Below are 22,500 nucleotides of genomic sequence, written 5' to 3'. Positions count from 1 at the left end.
TGTTGTGGAGGGAGTAGTAGGTAAATTTGGGGTGCCAGGGGTAAATGAAAATGGGGAGCCTTTAATTGAGCTATGTGTAGAAAGAGGTTTGGTAATAAGTAATGCATTTTTTATGGAAAAGAGGATAAATAAATATACAAGGTATAATGTAGCACGTAATGAAAGTAGTTTGTTAGATTATGTATTGGTGGATAAAAGGTTGATGGGTAGGCTCCAGGATATACATGTTTATAGAGGGGCAACTGATATATCAGATCATTATTTAGTTGTAACTACAGTTAGAGTAAGAGGTAGATGGGACAAAAGGAAAATGGCAACAGCAAGTACGTGAGAGGTGAAAATTAGGGTGAGATATAAACAACCATTGGCAGAAAGATGGGATAGCGCAAGTATAAGTAGTGGGGGGGTTGAGGAGGGTTGGAATAGTTTTAAAAATGCAGTATTAGAATATGGGGCAGAAGTTTGTGGTTATAGGAGGGTGGGGGCAGGAGGAAAGAGGAGTGATTGGTGGAATGATGAAGTAAAGGGTGTGATAAAAGAGAAAAAGTTAGCTTATGAGAGGTATTTACAAAGCAGAAGTGTTATAAGAAGAGCAGAGTATATGGAGAGTAAAAGAAAGGTGAAGAGAGTGGTGAGAGAGTGCAAAAGGAGAGCAGATGATAGAGTGGGAGAGGCACTGTCAAGAAATTTTAATGAAAATAAGAAAAAAATTTGCAGTGACATGAACAAGTTAAGAAAGCCTAGGGAACGAATGGATATGTCAGTTAAAAACAAAGTAGAGGAGTTAGTAGATGGGGAGATGGAGATATTGGGTAGATGGCGAGAATATTTTGAGGAACTTTTAAATGTCGACGAAGAAAAGGAGGCGGCAATGTTAAAAGCAATGTTAAAAGCAGGGAGGAACATAGTGTTGGGGTGGTTGGTATTTTTGTTTAATAAATGTATGAAAGAGGGGAAGGTACCTAGGGATTGGCAGAGAGCATGTTTAGTTCCTTTATATAAAGGGAAAGGGGACAAAAGAGATTGTAAAAAATATAGGGGATTAAGTTTACTGCATACAAAGTGTACAAAGAATTTTCACGGCACACATAAGTACGATAAGGCACCTAAACTGCTGGGAACGATTGAAGATCCTTGATCTATATTTCCTCGAACGCAGGCGAGAGAGACACGTGATAATATACACTTATAATGTCCTGGAGGGACTGGTACCAAACCTGCACACGAAAATCACTCCCTATGAAAGCAAAAGACTCGGCAGGAGATGCAGCATTCCTCCGATGAAAAGCAGGGGTGCCATGGGTACACTGAGAGACAACACAATAAGTGTCCGGGGCCCAAGACTGTTCAGTTGCCTCCCAGCATACATAATGGCGATTACCAATAGACCCCTGGCTGTCTTCAAGAAGGCACTGGACAGTCACCTAAAGTTAGTATCTGACCAGCCGGGCTGTGGTTCGTACGTTAGTTTGCGTTCGGCCAGCAGTAACAGCCTAGTTGATCAGACCCTTATCCACCATGAGGCCTGGTCTCAGACCAGGCCGCGGGGGCGTTGACCCCCGAAACCCTCTCCAGGTAAACTCCAGGAGTAGACCAGGAAAAGTGTACGGTAGGTTTTTTATTGAAAGAATTGGAGGTAAGACAGAATGTAGAATTGCGGATGAGCAAGGAGGTTTCAGAGTGGGTAGGGGATGTGTAGATCAAGTGTTTACATTGAAGCATATATGTGAACAGTATTTAGATAAAGGTAGGGAAGTTTTTATTGCATTTATGGATTTAGAAAAGGCATATGATAGAGTGGATAGGGGAACAATGTGGCAGATGCTGCAAGTATATGGAATAGGTGGTAAGTTATTAAATGCTGTAAAGAGTTTTTATGAGGATAGTGAGGCTCAGGTTAGTGTGTGGAAGAGAGGGAGACTACTTCCCAGTAAAAGTAGGTCTTAGACAGGGATGTGTAATGTCACCATGGTTGTTTAATATATTTATAGATGGGGTTGTAAAAGAAGTGAATGCTAGGGTGTTCGGGAGAGGGGTGGGATTAAATTATGGGGAATCAAATACAGTTACGTTTTGCTGATGATACTGTGTTTATGGGAGATTCTAAAGAGTTTGGGAGGATGTGTAAAGGCAGAAAGTTGAAAGCAAACATAGATAAGAGTAAGGTGATAAGGGTATCAAATGATTTAGATAAAGACAAATTAGATATCACATTGCAGAGAAGAAGTATGGAAGAAGTGAATGTTTTCAGATATTTTGAGTTGACGTGTCAGCAGATGGGTTTAAGAAGGATGAGGATAACCATAAAATTGATGAAGGAAAAAAGGTGAGTGGTGAGTTGAGGTATCTGTGGAGACAAAAAAAAATGTTATCTATGGAGGCAAAGAAGGGAATGTATGAAAGTATAGTGGTACCAACACTCTTATATGGGTGTGAAGCTTGGGTTGTGAATGCTGCAGCGAGGAGACGGTTGGAGGCAGTGGAGATGTCCTGTCTAAGGGCAATGTGTGGTGTAAATATTATGCAGAAAATTCGGAGTGTGGAAATTAGGAGAAGGTGTGGAGTTAATAAAAGTGTTAGTCAGAGGGCAGAAGAGGGTTTGTTGAGGTGGTTTGGTCATTTAGAGAGAATGGATCAAAGTAGAATGACATGGCGAGCGTATAAATCTGTAGGGGAAGGAAGGCGGGGTAGGGGTCGTCCTCGAAAAGGTTGGAGGGAGGGGATAAAGGAGGTTTTGTGGGCGAGGGGCTTGGACTTCCAGCAAACGTGCGTGTGCGTGTTAGGAGTGAATGGAGACGGATTGTTTTTGGAATCTGACGAGCTGTTGGAGTGTGAGCAGGGTAATATTTAGTGAAGGGATTCAGGGAAACCGGTTATTTTTATATAACCGGACTTGAGTCCTGGAAATGGGAAGTACAATGTTGTCTGCACTTTAAGGGAGGGGCTTGATATATTGGCAGTTTGGAGGGATATGTTTTATATGCTTCTAAACTGTTGTATCTGGGAACCTCTGCAAAAACAGTGATTATGTGTGAGTGAGATGAAAGTGTTGAATGATGAAAGTATTTTCTTTTTGGGGATTTTTCTTTCTTTTTGGGTCACCCTGCCTCGGTGGGAGACGGCCGACTTGTTCAAGAAAAATTATATATATATATATATATATATATATATATATATATATATATATATATATATATATATAATATATATATATATATATATATATATATATATATATATATATATATATATAACACATACACACATACTGAATCACTATCCTTGCGTATGTTTTCGTATTATCATGCATGTTGCAGATTATTCCATCTTTTCGATCGACACCATGCCCAGCCCTTCTAGGGTAGGGTAGGTGCCTGAGCCGGAGCTTTTAGCTCATAAGACTGTCATTCCCATTAGCTCCCTTGGGACGGGGATGGCAGACCAGAGAGGCCTAGCTTGTGGCTAGGCCTGGGGACAGTTGGTCCCAAAGATGAGGAGGTACTTGTGCCTCCTCCCATGGGAGACTTAGGTCTCAGACACTCCCTAAAGAGGGAGTCAAGGCCGGGCCACCACTTGGAAAAGGCCCGGGCCGGGAGAATGCCGGCGAATCTTTAATAATAATAATAATAACCATCTTTTCAGATAATAATTGCCCCTCTTTATCTTCTTCATCTACTTCTTCCTCCCCATCTTCTTCCTCCCCATCTTCTTCCTCCCCATCTTCTTCCTCCCCATCTTCTTCCTCCCCATCTTCTTCCTCCCCATCTTCTTCCTCCCCATCTTCTTCCTCCCCATCTTCTTCCTCTCCGTCTTTTCCCTGTCTTGATACAGTTGCAGGTTTCTCTGCGCGTCTTTCAGACCCGCCTTGCCATTTCCACACTTTCTAATGCCTGGTTACTCCCCTTTCATTAATATGTACTTTTTACCCCTAGTTGTTTATTTGTTAAATTATTTTCAAGTCATTCCTTCTCCTCTCTTATTTTTCTTTGCAGAATTATTTTTAAATTCCCCTTCACTCATCTTTTTCTCGTAATGTTTACTAATTAAATTATAATTTTATTAGTTTCCCCTTGTTGTTATTAGCAATTCCCGAAGGGGTAACTTTAAAGAATTGACATTTTATTTTAGTTTCGCGAAGCTTTATTTTAGCTTGAGAATGCTTCATCCGATCGGCTCCAAATTTTCAATATCTCTGAATTGTAACTAAGGAAAGGGTCATTTGAAATGGGCAACCCCCCCCCCCTTTTATTAATTTTTAAACTGGTATCCTATTTACCTTTTTCCCACTTTTCTGACACGATTCCCTCTTTTACGATTTATTGAAAAGATTACCTAATGGTTTGCTAAGTTCCCCCTTACAGTCTTTTCGATAAGATAAGATTTCTTTCGGATTTTTAACCCCGAAGGGTTAGCTAACCACCTAGGAAAGGCAGTGCGTCATCGAGGACTGTCTACATTATTTCTATTGGGGTCCTCAATCTTGTCCCCCAGGATGCGACCTACACCAGACGACTAACACCCAGGTACCTACTTGCTGCTAGGTGAACAGGACAATAGGTGTAAAGAAACGCCTCGAAGTGCTTCTACCCTGCCGGGAATCGAACCCGGATCCTCCGTGTGTGACCAGGTCCCAGTGATTTGACTCACGAAATCGTAATGACACGATTGCAAACAAACCATACCACGGGCGGGACTTGAACCCGCGGTCAGAGAGTCTCAAAACTCCAGCCCGTCGCGTTAGCCACTGGACCAGCTAGCCACAATAAGATTCGTCCAACTAGGTATATTTCTACACCATAGGAGGGTTAGCATAGGCACCACTGTGACCACAAATGCAAGTTTTTACAGACGAATCTCCAGCTAGCGTGGCCGTGACGAACTCTAGCTCAAGTCCCCTCACTGCCGTCAACATGACTCACGAAATCGTAATGACACGATTGCAAACAAACCGTCTGGAGTTTTGAGACTCTCTGACCGCGGGTTCAAGTCCCGCCCGTGGTATGGTTTGTTTTCCCGGTGATTTGTTTGGATTCAATGTATTTAGTTATTTGAGGACCATATCACTACTGGCACTGATATTTCATAATTTATTTTCGCCCTGACTGGTATAATTATTGATTTATATATTCTTGAGTCAAATCAGAGATAGAGAACGGGTTAAAAATGGTAAACATTCCTTTGGCACTAACAGTCAGAGAGACCCGAGCCGGGATCCATACCGTCAAATTATCATTCATATGTAACGTAAATTATGTAACGTAAATTACCTAGGGATAACCCAAAAAAAAGGTCAGATGTACAAACACTTCGACACTCGTTTGTGAGCCACTGCCGGGCCAGTGCCCGTCCTGGCAGTAACCTCATCTGATTTAGATTTAGAAGTAGGCCTATTCTTTTCTCCAATCCAATTTTTTTATACCTGAAATAAGCCATTTGAGGTCGTCTATAATTAAGACACAACCTTTAAGTTCTTATCCTTTTTTTCTCTCTTCTTATTCCTTTCTCTTTTATCTGTCTCTTGATTACTACCTAAATGTTTTAATTTTTATCAAAGAGATTATTTAGCTTTTGTTATTATTATTATTATTAAAGATTCGCCGGTATTCTCCCGGCCCGGGCCTTGTCCAAGAGGTAGCCCGGCCTTGGCTCCCTCTTTAGGGAGTGTCTGAGACCTAAGTCTCCCATGGGAGGAGGTACAAGTAACCCCTCATCTTTGGGACCAACTGTCCCCAGGCCTAGCCACAAGCTAGGCCTCTCTGGTCTGCCATCCCCGCCCCAAGGGGGCTAATGGGAATGACAGTCTTGTGAGCTGCAAGCTCTGGCTCAGGGACCTACCCTACCCTAGAAGGGCTGGGCATGGTGTCGATGAGCTATTGTTTATTCAGCCTTTTGTTTGTCCAGGCTTTTGTTTATCCAGGCTTTTGTTTTTATCCAGGATTTTCTTTATCCAAGTTTTTCTTTATCCAGGCTTTTGTTTATTTATCCAGTTTTTTGTTTATCCAATCATTTATTTATCCAGTTCTGTCAGAGTTATGTAGGAAATTCATCGCCATTCATTCAGACAGGTAGTAACCTAATTTCCTCAGCCCTGGTGGGCTGGTTTACCTGGGTCATTAAGGCTGCACGTTACCTGTATACCACCAGTCAGACCTACTTTAATCCCTATAATAGTGATTAAAGTAAACTTTGAAGTGTACATATATACTGAGATATATACATTTCGGTATATTTACACTGCTGCTCTCACTGTATACACATCAAGATAGGTATATATACTCAGAGTATATGCAACGTATTTTTGTTATGATATTCGTCAGGTAACAAGACCTGTCTCCTGACACAGGTCTTAGTCGTATGGATGACCCGTGAATACGATGTAATTCACTGCCTCGTTCATACAATTATTCATTCACCGAAGCAGGAGTCCGGGGAAAAAGTCACAGAAAATAAGTTACAATTTTGGCTAGGAAAGAAAGTCACGACTCACGAAATCGTACTGACACGATTGCAAACAAACGATACCACGGGCGGGATTTGAACCCGCGGTCAGAGACTCTCTGACCGCGGGTTCAAATCCCGCCCGTGGTATAGTTTAAAGAAAGTCACATTTTTTTTAAACACCATAGGTTGCGACTTTTTTCTGTAACTTGTCCTGTGGCCTTTTTTCCCTGTGACTTTTTACCCCCCTGGATCCATAATAAAGAGGCTACATGTGTATTTCTTATTGTACCCAGACAGCTGGCTACTCTGCCTCTCCCCCAGCCAGGACATCCCACCACCTAACCAATACCCGACATTCCAGTAACCATAATGTCTTCCTGTTCTTCCATTCAATCCGGGTTACACCCTCCGCTGTTTGCATAACTCATTTCCAGAACTCTCCTCAATACTCTTTCTTAGTATATATATATATATATATATATATATATATATATATATATATATATATATATATATATATATATATATATATATTATATATATATATATATATATATATATATATATATATATATATATATATATATATATATATATATATATATATATATATATAATTGAATCTTGTTTCATAAAAGGCAGTTTTGACAATAATATGAATATTTCCTTTGGTTTATATAAATTAGATCCATTTATAATTAATATAATTTGGGAAGAATTTAATAGTACATTGGACAAATAATAATTTTTAAAATTCTTATTTCTTGGGTAGAATAGTTTGTTGGTGGGTTATGTGAAGGACCTGTCTAGTTGGGCCAGCGGACCTGCTGCAGTGTTCTCTTTTGATAGTGAGGTGTGGGCTAGACCCTTTATATACCTTCCTTTGATCCTTTACTTTCATTGTTCCTTGATAATGTGAGTAGTCACGAAAGCATTTGGAATTTCTCTATTCTTTCACAGTGGTTGTTTTGCATATTCTGAAATCACCTGTTTACTGCGTAATTGTTAGCGTAAACAACTTTATATTTCGACTGAGTCCCAAACTGGAGAGAAAGTTCTCTTGCGTATTATGAGAAACCTGTATATGCTTCTGCACAGCTGTTTTGAGATTATATGCATGAATTCGAAGTTAATGGGAGGCAGTCATGTTTGATCCGAGGAAAGTGAGGGTAACATCAGTTCCTTGCATTAAGGGTTCTTCACTAGCATCAAGGCACCTTCTCACCCGTCCTTGAAGGGGTAATTATTTTTAAACCAGTATTTTATTTTCACACCCTTGAAGGGTTAACTATTACTAATTTAGTGTTTTATTAGAGTTTTCGAAGGGGTAACTATTACTAAATTATGTTTTCTTTAAAGGGGTAACTAAAGAAAAAATTGTTTTCTTAGAGCCTTTGAAATGGGTGCCTATTGTCAAACCGGTGTTTTATATCCTCTAAAGGGCTAACTGTTACCATAGAAGTGGTATTTCCCCTTTAACTTGAAATCCCCGTTACATTAATTAACACCATTGCCTCGTCCCTACTGCGTGGTTAAAAAAAAAAACGGCTTTTGTTCCTAGAACTTCCTGTCGTACGCCAGGCGTTTCCCGGCTATCTTCAGGAGGGTGGCGAGAGAAAAGTGAAAGGGAGGAAGAGAAGGGTGAGAGGAAAGGGGTACAGAGAGGGAGAGGGATGATGGGAAGGGGAGCAGAGTATTAGGCTACCAACAACATATCTTAGTATGCTACTTCGCTATAGCTCATCAATTTCAGAAGAAATGGATTCCTTAGTCCTTGAAAACTGTACAGCGGCAGTCAGTTCTGAGAAAGGTATGCCCCTTGGGTTATTACTGGGGTGCATGGAGAAACCTCTGGTTGCAGGAAGGTCAGGTAAGGACAGGTGCGTGTGGATATCTCTGGTGGACAACCAGATGCTGAGTCCCGCATGGACGAAGACCCAGGGCAGGACCCGTCCTGGCGAACCTATCTGTACCTGGACAGCTAGTGGCTGGTGTGGTGAGTGCAGCTCTTGAGTGTGTGAGGAGAATGTGGTGAACGAATAGTAGGAAAAGATATTCGGATTATTAACCTGGACGGTTAATAACCCAGTATATGTCCCATGAAAGCCCTTTATTGTGGCTAATTTAAAATGTGGTGTCTTGATTCCCCCAGGATGCCACCCAGAACAGTCAGCTAACACCCAAGGTATCTGCTGCTTGAATAAGGGCAAAATGTTTAAAAAAAACATACTTAACATGCAAAATAGCAATCTGGGAGTGGAAAGATAGTTATAGGCCTTTTGTGTTGCAGTCGAAAGATCATCAGAAGCTTGCAGTGTTGCAGAAAAGAGGATGAAATCACAGCTAACGCGTTCAGAGTGGGCGTTTTTGCTAGATTTTACCCAAAATGTTCACTCTGAATGTGTTTCCTCGGATATCATGCTCTTTTCTGCAGCATTACAAGCTCCTGATGTGTTGATTGCAACACAAAAGTCCTAGAGCTATCTTTCAACTCCCTCCTGTGGTTGTTTCGAATCTTGCATCGCTTGTTCGCGATTTTTTGCATATATATATATATATATATATATATATATATATATATATATATATATATATATATATACAAGGAATTAGCAAGAGCAGGCGAAATATACACAAACACTGATCTCTGGGTGAAGGAGACTCGAACCTACGAACCTTGGAACAAGGTACACAGTACTATACCATTCTCACCACACTGGAAAATACCTTGGCGTCCAGCTTGCGCAAGCTGGTTCGTAGGTTCGAGTCTCCTTCAGCCAGAGATCAGTGTTTATATATATATATATATATATATATATATATATATATATATATATATATATATATATATATATATATATATATATATATATATGTATTTATATATGTGTGTGTGTGTGTGTGTGTGTGTGTGTGTGTGTGTGTGTGTGTGATTCTATGATTCTCCAAAAACTGTCACTTTGGAGAGGATTCTTATGATGTTTCTGTCCATGCCGGACTATTGTCAAGTCACAATTGAAAAAAACAAAATACCATTAACAATAAGAAAACTTTTGCCAAAACTGCTTACCCATCAAACAAAATATTTGAACTATTAAACTAATTATGCGTGAAATTATTAACCCATTTTTTTCTTATTTTAAGCCCATTTTTCTCATTTTTTCAACTCATTTCTCATTTTAAATCCATTTTCTTTTGTTTGAAAACCATTTTCTCTTTTTCAGATACAAGGGGAAGCATCTGTAAAACCTCAACACACTACACTCAGAGAGGGTGTTGCTGACGGGTAGTGATACAACAATACAAGGATGTAAGGTTATGTTCCACGGAGATACAGTTGTAGGACAGATTTATTAACATGGGTTGTGTTATACATGGAAGAACTCGTAGTTATACAATGTATTCTCAGTCAACACTCTGTGTGTTAGATGCTCTGGACGACAGACGCTTCAGTGCCCCCAAACTTTGCATCCTTAGCTGATGTTGTGGACCCGGGGAGGTGCTACCACCTGTTGTGTGTGGACCAGGGGAAGTGCTGCCACCTGTTGTTGTGTGGACCTGGGGAAGTGTTACCACCTGTTGTTGTGTGGACTGGGGGAAGTGCTGCCACCTGTTGTTGTGTAGACCTGGGGAAGTGCTACCACCTGTTGTGTGGACCTAGGGAAGCGCTGCCACCTGTTGTTGTCTGGACTTGGGGAAGTGCTACCACATGTTGTTGTGTGTGGACAGCCTGTTCTGGGTCCACACCTGCCACAACACTGTTGACAGAATTACTTTCTTTTAGCCCCTAACTGTAGAAGGCGCAAAAGTGTTATCGATTCTTTAGCCTCTCTCTCTCTCTCTCTCTCTCTCTCTCTCTCTCTCTCTCTCTCTCTCTCTCTCTCTCTCTCTCTCTCTCTCTCTCTCTCTCTCTCTCTCTCCCCTCTAGCTAAATGAGAATGACCTTCCGTGGTACGTGGCTCCTGCCTGTGTCCCTGCTGCGCCTGCTTCTGCTGATAGTCATCAGGGAAGTAGGCAACCATAACTACGACTCATCTCAGAGACTCGGCACATACTACGACTTCATTGTCAGTAAGTATACTTTCAATACACAGCTTCAGGAATAGGTATGGAAAGGCCCAAGCGCCGCAGAAACCAGCATTACCACTAGAAAAGTCTTTTTTGCGTAATGTTTCGCTCAAGAGCGAGCCTTTTCAAGCCATCTTTTTGACCTTTTCTTTTTTTATGAATGTATTCTTTGTATTACACCACTTGTAGCCATTTTGTTTTAATACTTTTAATAATGTTCGTAATTTAAAAGACACCTTAAGTAGAGCCAAAACTTTATTTCTGACGTTTGTCACATACTTGAAGAGATTTCACTCTGAGCGAAACATGCTAGATAAAGCCCAAATGTGTGTGAAATGTATTTGATAAGGCTTTGTTGTGGGCGCAACTTCCTTGTGGGGTTTTTAGAAATAGTTTCATTCCTGCTTAAAGCATCTCTGAATGATGATTCCTTTAACTTCCGCAACTATCACTAATATTGCTCCTGCTGCTGCTGTAGTAGGGGCAGGGTCAGCAGGGGCGGCGGTGGCAGCACGCCTCTCTGAGGTGCCTGGATGGAGGGTGCTCCTGCTGGAGAGTGGAGGCCAGCCTCCTCCAGAGAGTCACGTTCCAGCACTCTTCTCAGTGCTCCTGCAAGGGGACGCTGACTGGAACTTCAAGAGTACTAGACAGAAGCACGGACTCAGGGGCTTCCAGGACCAGGTGAGAAAGGAGGGTCGTTCAAAGGGCCATTAAGGGATCATTGTAGGAATTGATCTGGTTATAACTATTGAGAGTTAGGCTAACTCAGGGGCTTCCAGGATCAGGGCAGAAAGGAAGGTCTTTCAAAGGGCCATTAAGGGATCATTATAGGAATAGATATGGTTATAACTGTTTAGAGTTAGACTAACAGAAGTTCAAAAGTAAAAAAAAAAAAAAGGCGCAAAGCTTAGGAGGTAGTTAAGTTTGATTTAAGAGAAGAGTTACAATTCTTTTCGATCAAGAGGCCTTCGTCAGCATTAAGGTACACTTCTACGCCTCCTCCACGGATAACGTTGAAAAAATAAACACACAAGCAGTAAAAATAAACACACTAGCTGTATAAGCAGTTTGTGACTTGATAAAGCCCACTGTGTGAGCGAAACGTTGTCAATAAAAGATCATATACTGCTTATGTGTTTATTTCACCATTGTGTCACTATTTTATACCATTTACTTCCATGGATAACGTTCTTTGTCTCCACAGATACCTCACTCCACCACCCACCTTTTTCCCTTCGTCATTTATATGGTTTACCTCGTCCTTTCCCTTTTTTCCTCCACTGAATTAAAATTCTCTCTTATGTAACACTGATGTTATATGACCCTTTCAAGTTAATGTTTTTTTACTATGAATTTATCCTGTCGTTTATGAGGATATATTTTAATTTCATTACCATAATTTGTAAGACACAGGATATATACTCTCGGTGTATATACGCTGGGAGTTTACATTAATTAATTGCTATTTTAGATATTAAAGTATATATTCTTGGTTTTCGGTGAATTGGCGACATGTTAATGACCCTCGTGTAGTTAATAGGCTTCTAACCCCATTATCTAATTAATTGACTATTATGAAGCGAATCTCTACTTGCAGTCAATCATCATCAACCGCGGTAAGGTGGTCGGGGGGACATCAACCATCAACTTCATGATGTACGTGAGGGGTCACAGAAAGGACTTCGACAACTGGGCAGCGATGGGTAACCCAGGCTGGGACTATGCCTCTGTCTTGCCTTATTTCAAGAAGTCAGAGGACTATAGGGGAACTCGTCACGCTGCTACCGGTAAGAAGGGATGTTCTTGGCTGCAGGTGATGCCAGTGAAGTTTGTTGGTGGTGAAATGAGGAAAATATAATGCACGAGTCTCCTAATACTAGCTGCTCCTGTTTGTCTAGCAGTAAAGAGGATCCCGGGTACCTGTGAGTGACTTCCTATATCCCTCTAAATTAAAATCTTCTAATTCTTCTTCTTCTTCTTCTTCTTCTTCTTCTTCTTCTTCTTCTTCTTCTTCTTCTTCTTCTTCTTCTTCTTCTTCTTTTCCTGGAGGAGGTAGGGTGGAAGATTCCTTAAGGCTTGGCCTTAAAATAGCCAGTGGCTTTACTTTTTATTTTCTACATTAGGGCTTCGAGTTGGTAGAATTTGTAAATTTTATTAATGTATAAACTAAGCTGTAGAAGCTGGAGCTTCATCCAAGCTTAGTATACCCATGAGGGACTATCGCCTCTGGCTACTGCCAGGTAGACTGACTGGGGTAGGCCAGCGCATTCTTAAGAACTTAAGAGGTCTTTTTTCATCATCTAAGACCCGTTTTAGGAACCACCTGTTTTTCCTGACGAACAAAACCCCGCTACTGAGGCAGTCGTAGACGGAGGGTCGTGAGTTAACGGGTTAGGGATATACAGAAGAGATCTCGTCATACCTTAGATAGCAAGAGAAACTATTGATTTAGTACAGCCTGATGCGGTGAAGATAACAATGTGAAACGCTGCTTGCAGATCCAGGCATCAGTCTTCCAGTACCAGGATTCATATGTGTGTATTATTAGTCATTGTTGGCTGATATTTTTTTTAGAATTGTCCCAAACTCTATGCAGATGAGATCTTATTAACATTGAGCGTTAATGTATCCGTCGTCAGCCAAGTTGATACCATTCGTAATTCAACAGTAACAGTATGGACTGGAAATAGCGTAGGTAGTGTCGCCCAAGAATAAACTTGTTTGAGATGTGTCTGGTAGGTCAAAAGAGAAATAAGAATTGGTCTTAAGACGCTGCCTTGTGGTACCCATATGTTGATGGATTGACTAGATGAAGTAGTGGTACTAACAGCTACGTGCTGGAGTACGTCGTAGAGGCAGGGTTGTACTTAGGAGTGGCGTTATGTTTTTGTTTAAGGAGTAGGATGTTATGGTCTACTTTATAAAAAAAATATTTTTTTGATCTGAAGAGTTATTGGATAAACTCTTTGGATGAGTCTAAATAAAACTGATCCTGGGGCACTTGCAGGAGGGACTAGTTGTGAGAACCTTTCCACGTCCACAGTACACCAACGCTGAGAATTTAAAACCAATCAAAAAAGACAATCACAAAAACCTTGGAGTAAGGGATAAAAATATCAGATATGCACTTAACGGTAACCCTTCCGGGATACCAAAAAAAAAAAAAACTACAAAACAGTTGAATCTAAAAGTGGGTCACTAGGATAATCAGGCTAACTTTAAGTCAACCAGGTTAGGTTAGGTAAGTTTTGTCAGGAAACATCACAAGTGTTCCCCGTCGCTGGTCTTAGTGATATAATGACCCACAGCTGGAACTTTTGGTCACTGACCGAGGCCTTCCGCTGACTTACCGGTCCACCCCTTTAAAAATTATCATTATTTTTCTTTAAGTCAGCCAGTTAGAGTTCGTGTTATGTACATTAAAGAGTGAGGACGTCTGGTAAGTGTGAGATGACACGCAGTTATTTCCTTCCTGGTTGTATATATATATATATATATATATTTATTTTTTTTTATTATCACACTGGCCGATTCCCACCAAGGCAGGGTGGCCCGAAAAAGAAAAACTTTCACCATCATTCACTCCATCACTGTCTTGCCAGAAGGGTGCTTTACACTACAGTTTTTAAACTGCAACATTAACACCCCTCCTTCAGAGTGCAGGCACTGTACTTCCCATCTCCAGGACTCAAGTCCGGCCTGCCGGTTTCCCTGAATCCCTTCATAAATGTTACTTTGCTCACACTCCAACAGCACGTCAAGTATTAAAAACCATTTGTCTCCATTCACTCCTATCAAACACGCTCACGCATGCCTGCTGGAAGTCCAAGCCCCTCGCACACAAAACCTCCTTTACCCCCTCCCTCCAACCTTTCCTAGGCCGACCCCTACCCCGCCTTCCTTCCACTACAGACTGATACACTCTTGAAGTCATTCTGTTTCGCTCCATTCTCTCTACATGTCCGAACCACCTCAACAACCCTTCCTCAGCCCTCTGGACAACAGTTTTGGTAATCCCGCACCTCCTCCTAACTTCCAAACTACGAATTCTCTGCATTATATTCACACCACACATTGCCCTCAGACATGACATCTCCACTGCCTCCAGCCTTCTCCTCGCTGCAACATTCATCACCCATGCTTCACACCCATATAAGAGCGTTGGTAAAACTATACTCTCATACATTCCCCTCTTTGCCTCCAAGGACAAAGTTCTTTGTCTCCACAGACTCCTAAGTGCACCACTCACCCTTTTCCCCTCATCAATTCTATGATTCACCTCATCCTTCATAGACCCATCCGCTGACACGTCCACTCACAAATATCTGAATACATTCACCTCCTCCATACTCTCTCCCTCCAATCTGATATCCAATCTTTCATCACCTAATCTTTTTGTTATCCTCATAACCTTACTCTTTCCTGTATTCACTTTTAATTTTCTTCTTTTGCACACCCTACCAAATTCATCCACCAATCTCTGCAACTTCTCTTCAGAATCTCCCAAGAGCACAGTGTCATCAGCAAAGAGCAACTGTGACAACTCCCACTTTATGTGTGATTCTTTATCTTTTAACTCCACGCCTCTTGTCAAGACCCTCGCATTTACTTCTCTTACAACCCCATCTATAAATATATTAAACAACCACGGCGACATCACACATCCCTGTCTAAGGCCTACTTTTACTGGGAAATAATTTCCCTCTTTCCTACATACTCTAACTTGAGCCTCACTATCCTCGTAAAAACTCTTCACTGCTTTCAGTAACCTACCTCCTACACCATACACTTGCAACATCTGCCACATTGCCCCCCTATCCACCCTGTCATATGCCTTTTCCAAATCCATAAATGCCACAAAGACCTCTTTAGCTTTATCTAAATACTGTTCACTTATATGTTTCACTGTAAACACCTGGTCCACACACCCCCTACCTTTCCTAAAGCCTCCTTGTTCATCTGCTATCCTATTCTCAGTCTTACTTTTAATTCTTTCAATAATAACTCTACCATACACTTTACCAGGTATACTCAACAGACTTATCCCCCTATAATTTTTGCACTCTCTTTTATCCCCTTTGCCTTTATACAAAGGAACTATGCATGCTCTCTGCCAATCCCTAGGTACCTTACCCTCTTCCATACATTTATTAAATAATTGCACCAACCACTCCAAAACTATATCCCCACCTGCTTTTAACATTTCTATCTTTATCCCATCAATCCCGGCTGCCTTACCCCCTTTCATTTTACCTACTGCCTCACGAACTTCCCCCACACTCACAACTGGCTCTTCCTCACTCCTACAAGATGTTATTCCTCCTTGCCCTATACACGAAATCACAGCTTCCCTATCTTCATCAACATTTATATACATATATATACATATATACATATATACATATATATACATATATACATATATACATATATATATACATATATATACATATATATATATATATATATATATATACATATATACATATATATATATATACATATATATACATATATATACATATATATATTATATATATATATATATATATATATATATTATATATATATATATATATATATATATATATATATATATATATATATATATATATATATATATATATATATATATATATATACAAAATTTCTAACAACATAGACTTAGTTGATAAATTAAGCTCCTTGACTGACTTAAATGATTTTAACATGGTTAGTTTTGATGTTACTTCCTTGTTTACGAAAGTTCCTGTTGATGATTTATTAAGTTTCTTATCTGAAGAACTCGTTAACTATGATTTACAATTGCCAGTTCCTACTATCATTAAACTTATTAAACTTTGTATTGTTGATGCAGAAGTTTGGTATGGCAATGGGAAATCCTCTTTCACCTGTTCTTAGTAACCTATACATGGAATTTTTTGAAACAAGGTTGCTTAACACAATCCTCCCTAATAGAGCTAAATGGTTCAGATATGTTGATGATATTTTGTGTCTTATGCCCAAAAATGTAGATATACACCATTTCCTTGGAAAATTAAATAGCTTAGCCCATTCTATAAACTTTACTGTTGAGTTTGAAGAAAATAACTCATTGCCTTTTCTAGATGTTTTAATTATTAAGGGTAATAATGAATTCAAATTTAAAATTTACAGAAAACCTACAAATAACTGTTTCTATGTCCACTATTATTCTTCACATCAAGATAGAGTCAAACTGTCTGTTTTCTCATCAATGTTTTTGAGAACTTTACGAATTTGTAGTCCAGAGTTCATAGATGAGGAAATATCCAAAATTTATGAAATAGGTAATGATTTAAAATACCCAAGAAATGTAATTGATAAATCTTTTAAAGATGCTAGAAACACTTTTTACAACCCAAAAAGGGACAACCAGCCTTATTCAACTAAAAATATGTTGGTTCTCCCTTACCATGAAAACTTGGTTGATGTGCCTTCTCTTCTTAAGACTTTTAATATTAAAGTTGTATTCAAAAATCTTGATACAGTAAAAAAAACTTTTGATAAAGAATTCCCCCCAAAATGCTGATGCATGTGTCTATAAGATTCCTTGTAAAATTTGCAATAAAGTTTATTACGGTCAAACTGGTAAAAATCTCGAACTAAGATTATAACAACATAAATATAGCATTAGAACTGGACAAGATTCCAATGCTCTATTTATTCATGTAAGAGATTTTAACCATCCAATTGATTTTCAAAAAGATGAGAAAGTAGTATCAAGCAAGTCCATGGTTGATAGGAATATAATTGAATCTTGTTTCATAAAAAGCAGTTTTGACAATAATATGAATATTTCTTTTGGTTTATATAAATTAGATCCATTTATAATTAATAGAATTTGGGAAGAATTTAATAATACACTGGACAAATAATAATTTTTAAAAAATTTTCTTGGGTAGAATAGTTTGTGGGTGAGTTGTGCAAAGGACCTGTCCAGTTGGGCCGGCGCACGTCAGGTGTTTAACTGTTGTGGGATCTGATAGTGAGGTGTTGGCCAGACCCCTTATATACCTTCCTTGGATGCATTACTTTTATAGTTCCTTGATAATGTGAGTAGTCACGAAAGCGCTTGGAATTTCTCTATTCTTTTTCCCAGTAAAAGTAGGCCTTAGACAAGGATGTGTGATGTCACCGTGGTTGTTTAATATATTTATAGATGGGGTTGTAAGAGAAGTAAATGCGAGGGTCTTGGCAAGAGGCGTGGAGTTAAAAGATAAAGAATCACACACAAAGTAGGAGTTGTCACAGCTGCTCTTTGCTGATGACACTGTGTTCTTGGGAGATTCTGAAGAGAAGTTGCAGAGATTGGTGGATGAATTTGGTAGGGTGTGCAAAAGAAGAAAATTAAAGGTGAATACAGGAAAGAGTAAGGGTTATGAGGATAACAAAAAGATTAGGTGATGAAAGATTGAATATCAGATTGGAGGGAGTATTGAGGAGGTGAACGTATTCAGATATTTGGGGAGTGGACGGGGCAGCGGATGGGTCTATGAAAGAGTAGGTGAATCATAGAATTGATGAGGGAAAAAGAGTGAGTGGTGCACTTAGGAGTCTGTGGAGACAAAGAACTTTGTCCTTGGAGGCAAAGAGGGGAATGTATGAGAGTATAGTTTTACCAACGCTCTTATATGGGTGTGAAGCATGGGTGATGAATGTTGCAGCGAGGAGAAGGCTGGAGGCAGTGGAGATGTCATGTCTGAGGGCAATGTGTTGTGTGAATATAATGCAGAGAATTCGTAGTTTGGAAGTTAGGAGGAGGTGTGGGATTACCAAAACTGTTGTCCAGAGGGCTGAGGAAGGGTTGTTGAGGTGGTTCGGACATGTAGAGAGAATGGAGCGAAACAGAATGACTTCAAGAGTGTATCATTCTGTAGTGGAAGGAAGGCGGGGGTAGGGGTCGGCCTAGGAAGGGTTGGAGGGAGGGGGTAAAGGAGGTTTTGTGTGATAGAGGCTTTGACTTCCAGCAGGCATGCGTGAGCGTGTTTGATAAGAGTGAATGGAGACAAATGGCTTCTAATACTTGACGTGCTGTTGGAGTGTGAGCAAAGTAACATTTATGAAGGGATTCAGGGAAACCGGCAGGCCGGACTTGAGTCCTGGAGATGGGAAGTACAGTGCCTGCACTCTGAAGGAGGGGTGTTAATGTTGCATTTAAAAACTGTAGTGTAAAGCACCCTTCTGGCAAGACAGTGATGGAGTGAATGATGGTGAAAGTTTTTCTTTTTCGGGCCACCCTGCCTTGGTGGGAATCGGCCAGTGTGATAATAAAAAAAAATAAAAAAAAAAATATATATATATATATATATATATATATATATATATATATATATATATATATATATATATATATATATATATGCGAGAAAAGCTACAAGTACAAAAAATTTTTCTGTCTTTGTACAATGTTACTAAGTCGTTGGACTTTTTTAAGTACTTTTTGTGGAGTATTAGTGGGTTCACCCACAATACGTGGCTACTTTTCTCTGTATGATACTTACATTGTGGGAACACCCGCAGTGTACCGCCACACTGTTCTGTATGATAGTTACATTGTGGGGAACACCCGCAGTGTACCGCCACACTGTTCTGTATGATGGTTACATTGTGGGAACACCCGCAGTGTACCGCCACACTGTTCTGTATGATGGTTACATTGTGGGAACACCCGCAGTGTACCGCCACACTGTTCTGTATGATAGTTACATTGTGGGAGCACCCGCAGTGTACCGCCACACTGTTCTGTATGATAGTTACATTGTGGGAACACCCGCAGTGTACCGCCACACTGTTCTGTATGATAGTTACATTGTGGGAACACCCGCAGTGTACCGCCACACTGTTCTGTATGATAGTTACATTGTGGGAACACCCGCAGTGTACCGCCACACTGTTCTGTGGCGATAGTTACATTGTGGGAGCACCTGCAGTGTAATGCCACACTGTTCTGTATGACAGTTACATTGTGAGCACCCGCAGTGTACCGCCACACTGTTCTGTATGATAGTTACTGTACCCGCAGTGTACCGCCACACTGTTCTGTATGATAGTTATCAGGAGCACCCGCAGTGTACGCCACACCAATTTGTATGATAGTTACATTGTGGAACACCCGCAGTGTACCACACTGTTCTGTATGATAGCTATCAGGAGCACCCACAGTACCGCCACACTGTTCTTGTATGATAGTTACATTGTGGAACACCTGGTACCGCCACACTGTTCTGTATGATAGTTAGCATTGTGGGAACAATTCCTGCAGTGTACCGCCACACTGTTCTGTATGATAGTTACGGTCAGGGGAACACCCGCAGTGTACCGCCACACTGTTTCAGGTATGATAGTTACATTGTGGGAACACCCGCAGTGTACCGCCACACTGTTCTGTATGATAGTTACATTGTGGGAACACCCGCAGTGTACCGCCACACTGTTCTGTATGATAGTTACATTGTGGGAACACCCGCAGTGTACCGCCACACTGTTCTGCGGCGATGTCATACTGTGGAGCACCCGCAGTGTACCGCCACACTGTTCTGTATGATGGTTACATTGTGGGAACACCCGCAGTGTACCGCCGTTAATTGCTTAAAAGATGGTTACATTGTGGGATCACCCGCAGTGTACCCCCACACTGTTCTGTATGATAGTTACATTGTGGGAGCACCCGCAGTGTACCACCACACTGTTCTGTATGAGAAGTTACATTGTGGGGAGCACCCGGGCAGTGTACCGCCACACTGTTCTGCGGCGATAGTTACATTGTGGGAACACTCCCGCAGTATACCGCCACACTTGTATGATGGTTACATAGGAGCACCTACAGTGTACTCGCCACACTGTTCTGTATGATGGTTACATTGTTTGAACACCCGCAGTGTACCGCCATTAATTGTTCTGTATGATGGTTACATTGTGGGAGCACCCGCAGTGTACCACCACACTGTTCTGTATGATAGTTACATTGTGGGAGCACCCGCAGTGTACCACCACACTGTTCTGTATGATAGTTACATTGTGGGAGCACCCGCAGTGTACCGCCACACTGTTCTGTATGATAGTTACATTGTGGGAACACCCGCAGTATACCGCCACACTGTTCTGTGGCTGATGGCATTGCAAGGCACCTGCAGTGTACCGCCACACTGTTCTGTATGATGGTTACATTGAGGAGCACCCTGCAGTGTACCACCACACTGTTCTGTATGATAGTTACACGGGAGCACCTACAGTGTACCACACCGTTCTTATGATGGTTGCTACTGTGGGAGCACCGCAGTGTACCGCCACACTGTTCTGTATGATTGTTACATTTGTGGAGCACCTGCAGTACTGCCACACTGTTCTTGTATGATACTTCTACATTGTGGGAGCACTGGCAGTGTACCGCCACTGTTCTGTGTGATAATTACATTGTGGGGATACCCGCAGGTAATTTGCCACACTGTTTCAGGTGATAGTTACATTGTGGGAGCACCCGCAGTGTACCGCCACACTGTTCTGTATGATAGTTACATTGTGGGAGCACCCGCAGTGTACCGCCACACTGTTCTGTATGATGGTTACATTGTGGGAGCACCCGCAGTGTACCGCCACACTGTTCTGTATGATTAAGCTATCAGAGCACCCGCAGTGTACCGCCACACTGTTCTGGCGATGGTTAAGCATTGTGGGGAACACCCGCAGTGCAATTTCCACACTGTTTTGTATGAAAGTTACATTGTGGGAACACCCGCAGTGTACCGCCACACTGTTCTGTATGATAGTTACATTGTGGGAACACCCGCAGTGTACCGCCACACTGTTTTGTATGATAGTTACATTGTGGGAACACCCGCAGTGTACCGCCACACTGTTCTGTATGATAGTTACATTGTGGGAGCACCCGCAGTGTACCGCCACACTGTTCTGTATGATAGTTACATTGTGGGAACACCTGGTGTACTGCCACACTGTTCTTGTATGATAGTTACTACTGTGGGACCACCCGCAGTGTACCGCCACACTGTTCTTTATGATAGATACATTGTGGTAGCACCCGCAGTGTACCGCCACACTGTTCTGTATGATAGTTACATTGTGGGAACACCCGCAGTGTACCGCCACACTGTTCTGTATGATAGTTACATTGGGAACACCTGTACCGCCACACTGTTCTGTGGCGATGGTTACATTGTGGGAAATACCCGCAGTGCAATTTCCACACTGTTTTGTATGATAGTTACATTGTGGGAGCACCCGCAGAGTACCGCCACACTGTTCTGTATGATAGTTACATTGTGGGAACACCCGCAGTGTACCTCCACACTGTTCTGTATGATGGTTACATTGTGGGAACACCCGCAGTGTACCGCCACACTGTTTTGTATGATAGTTACATTGTGGGAACACCTGGAATGTGTTGCTACACTTTATTCTATATGATAGTTACATTGTAGAACACTGGCAGTGTCCTGCGACGCTATTCTATACGTTAATTACATTTTGGGAACAAAAGCTAGCTATGTTTCTCTTTTCAAGGACTTGACTGGCAGCATGTTGCTATTGTCTCTACCATCTGGGTATCTCTGAGAGATGTTTCGCCCGCCCACCTGGCTTTATCACTCAGGAGAAATATTTCTCATATGAAGATACCTGTGTTGTACATGTCTTGTTCAGAAACATCTCTGTATTTTCTGCCTCCGAATTAATGATTGTGTTTATACGTCAACAATAGTAGCAGTAGCATCAGTAGTGGTAGCAACAGTAGTAGCAGTAGCATCAGTAGTGGTAGCAACAATAGTAGCAGTAGCATCAGTAGTGGTAGCAACAGTAGTAATAGAAGCAGCAACAGTAGTTGTAGTATATTTTATAATTTATGATAAATCTACGACTATTTTAGTAATAATGATTGTAGTAGTAGAAACAGTAAGAAATTATTAGACCTATAGGGGTCATACAACAATAGTAGTAGTAGTAGTAGTAGTAGTA

The 22,500-nt window shown here is 41.0% G+C and overlaps 1 protein-coding gene across 1 annotated transcript in view; it reads left to right on the top strand.

The window, feature by feature from the left end:
• LOC128687263 (glucose dehydrogenase [FAD, quinone]-like) overlaps positions 1–22,500 on the top strand; it is a 69,636-nt gene that overhangs the window by 16,746 nt on the left and 30,390 nt on the right. Inside the window, exons 2-4 of the mRNA XM_070098365.1 lie at positions 9,666–10,512; positions 10,988–11,190; positions 12,107–12,296. Coding sequence (XP_069954466.1) covers positions 10,374–10,512; positions 10,988–11,190; positions 12,107–12,296 — 532 coding nt within the window. The 5' untranslated portion in view covers positions 9,666–10,373. The remainder of the gene's footprint in view (positions 1–9,665; positions 10,513–10,987; positions 11,191–12,106; positions 12,297–22,500) is intronic.

Source organism: Cherax quadricarinatus, chromosome 62 (genome assembly GCF_038502225.1).
Source record: "Cherax quadricarinatus isolate ZL_2023a chromosome 62, ASM3850222v1, whole genome shotgun sequence".
Lineage (NCBI taxonomy): Eukaryota > Metazoa > Arthropoda > Malacostraca > Decapoda > Parastacidae > Cherax > Cherax quadricarinatus.
Note: the sequence above shows the minus strand (reverse complement) of the source record. Positions and strands in the feature narration are given on the sequence as shown.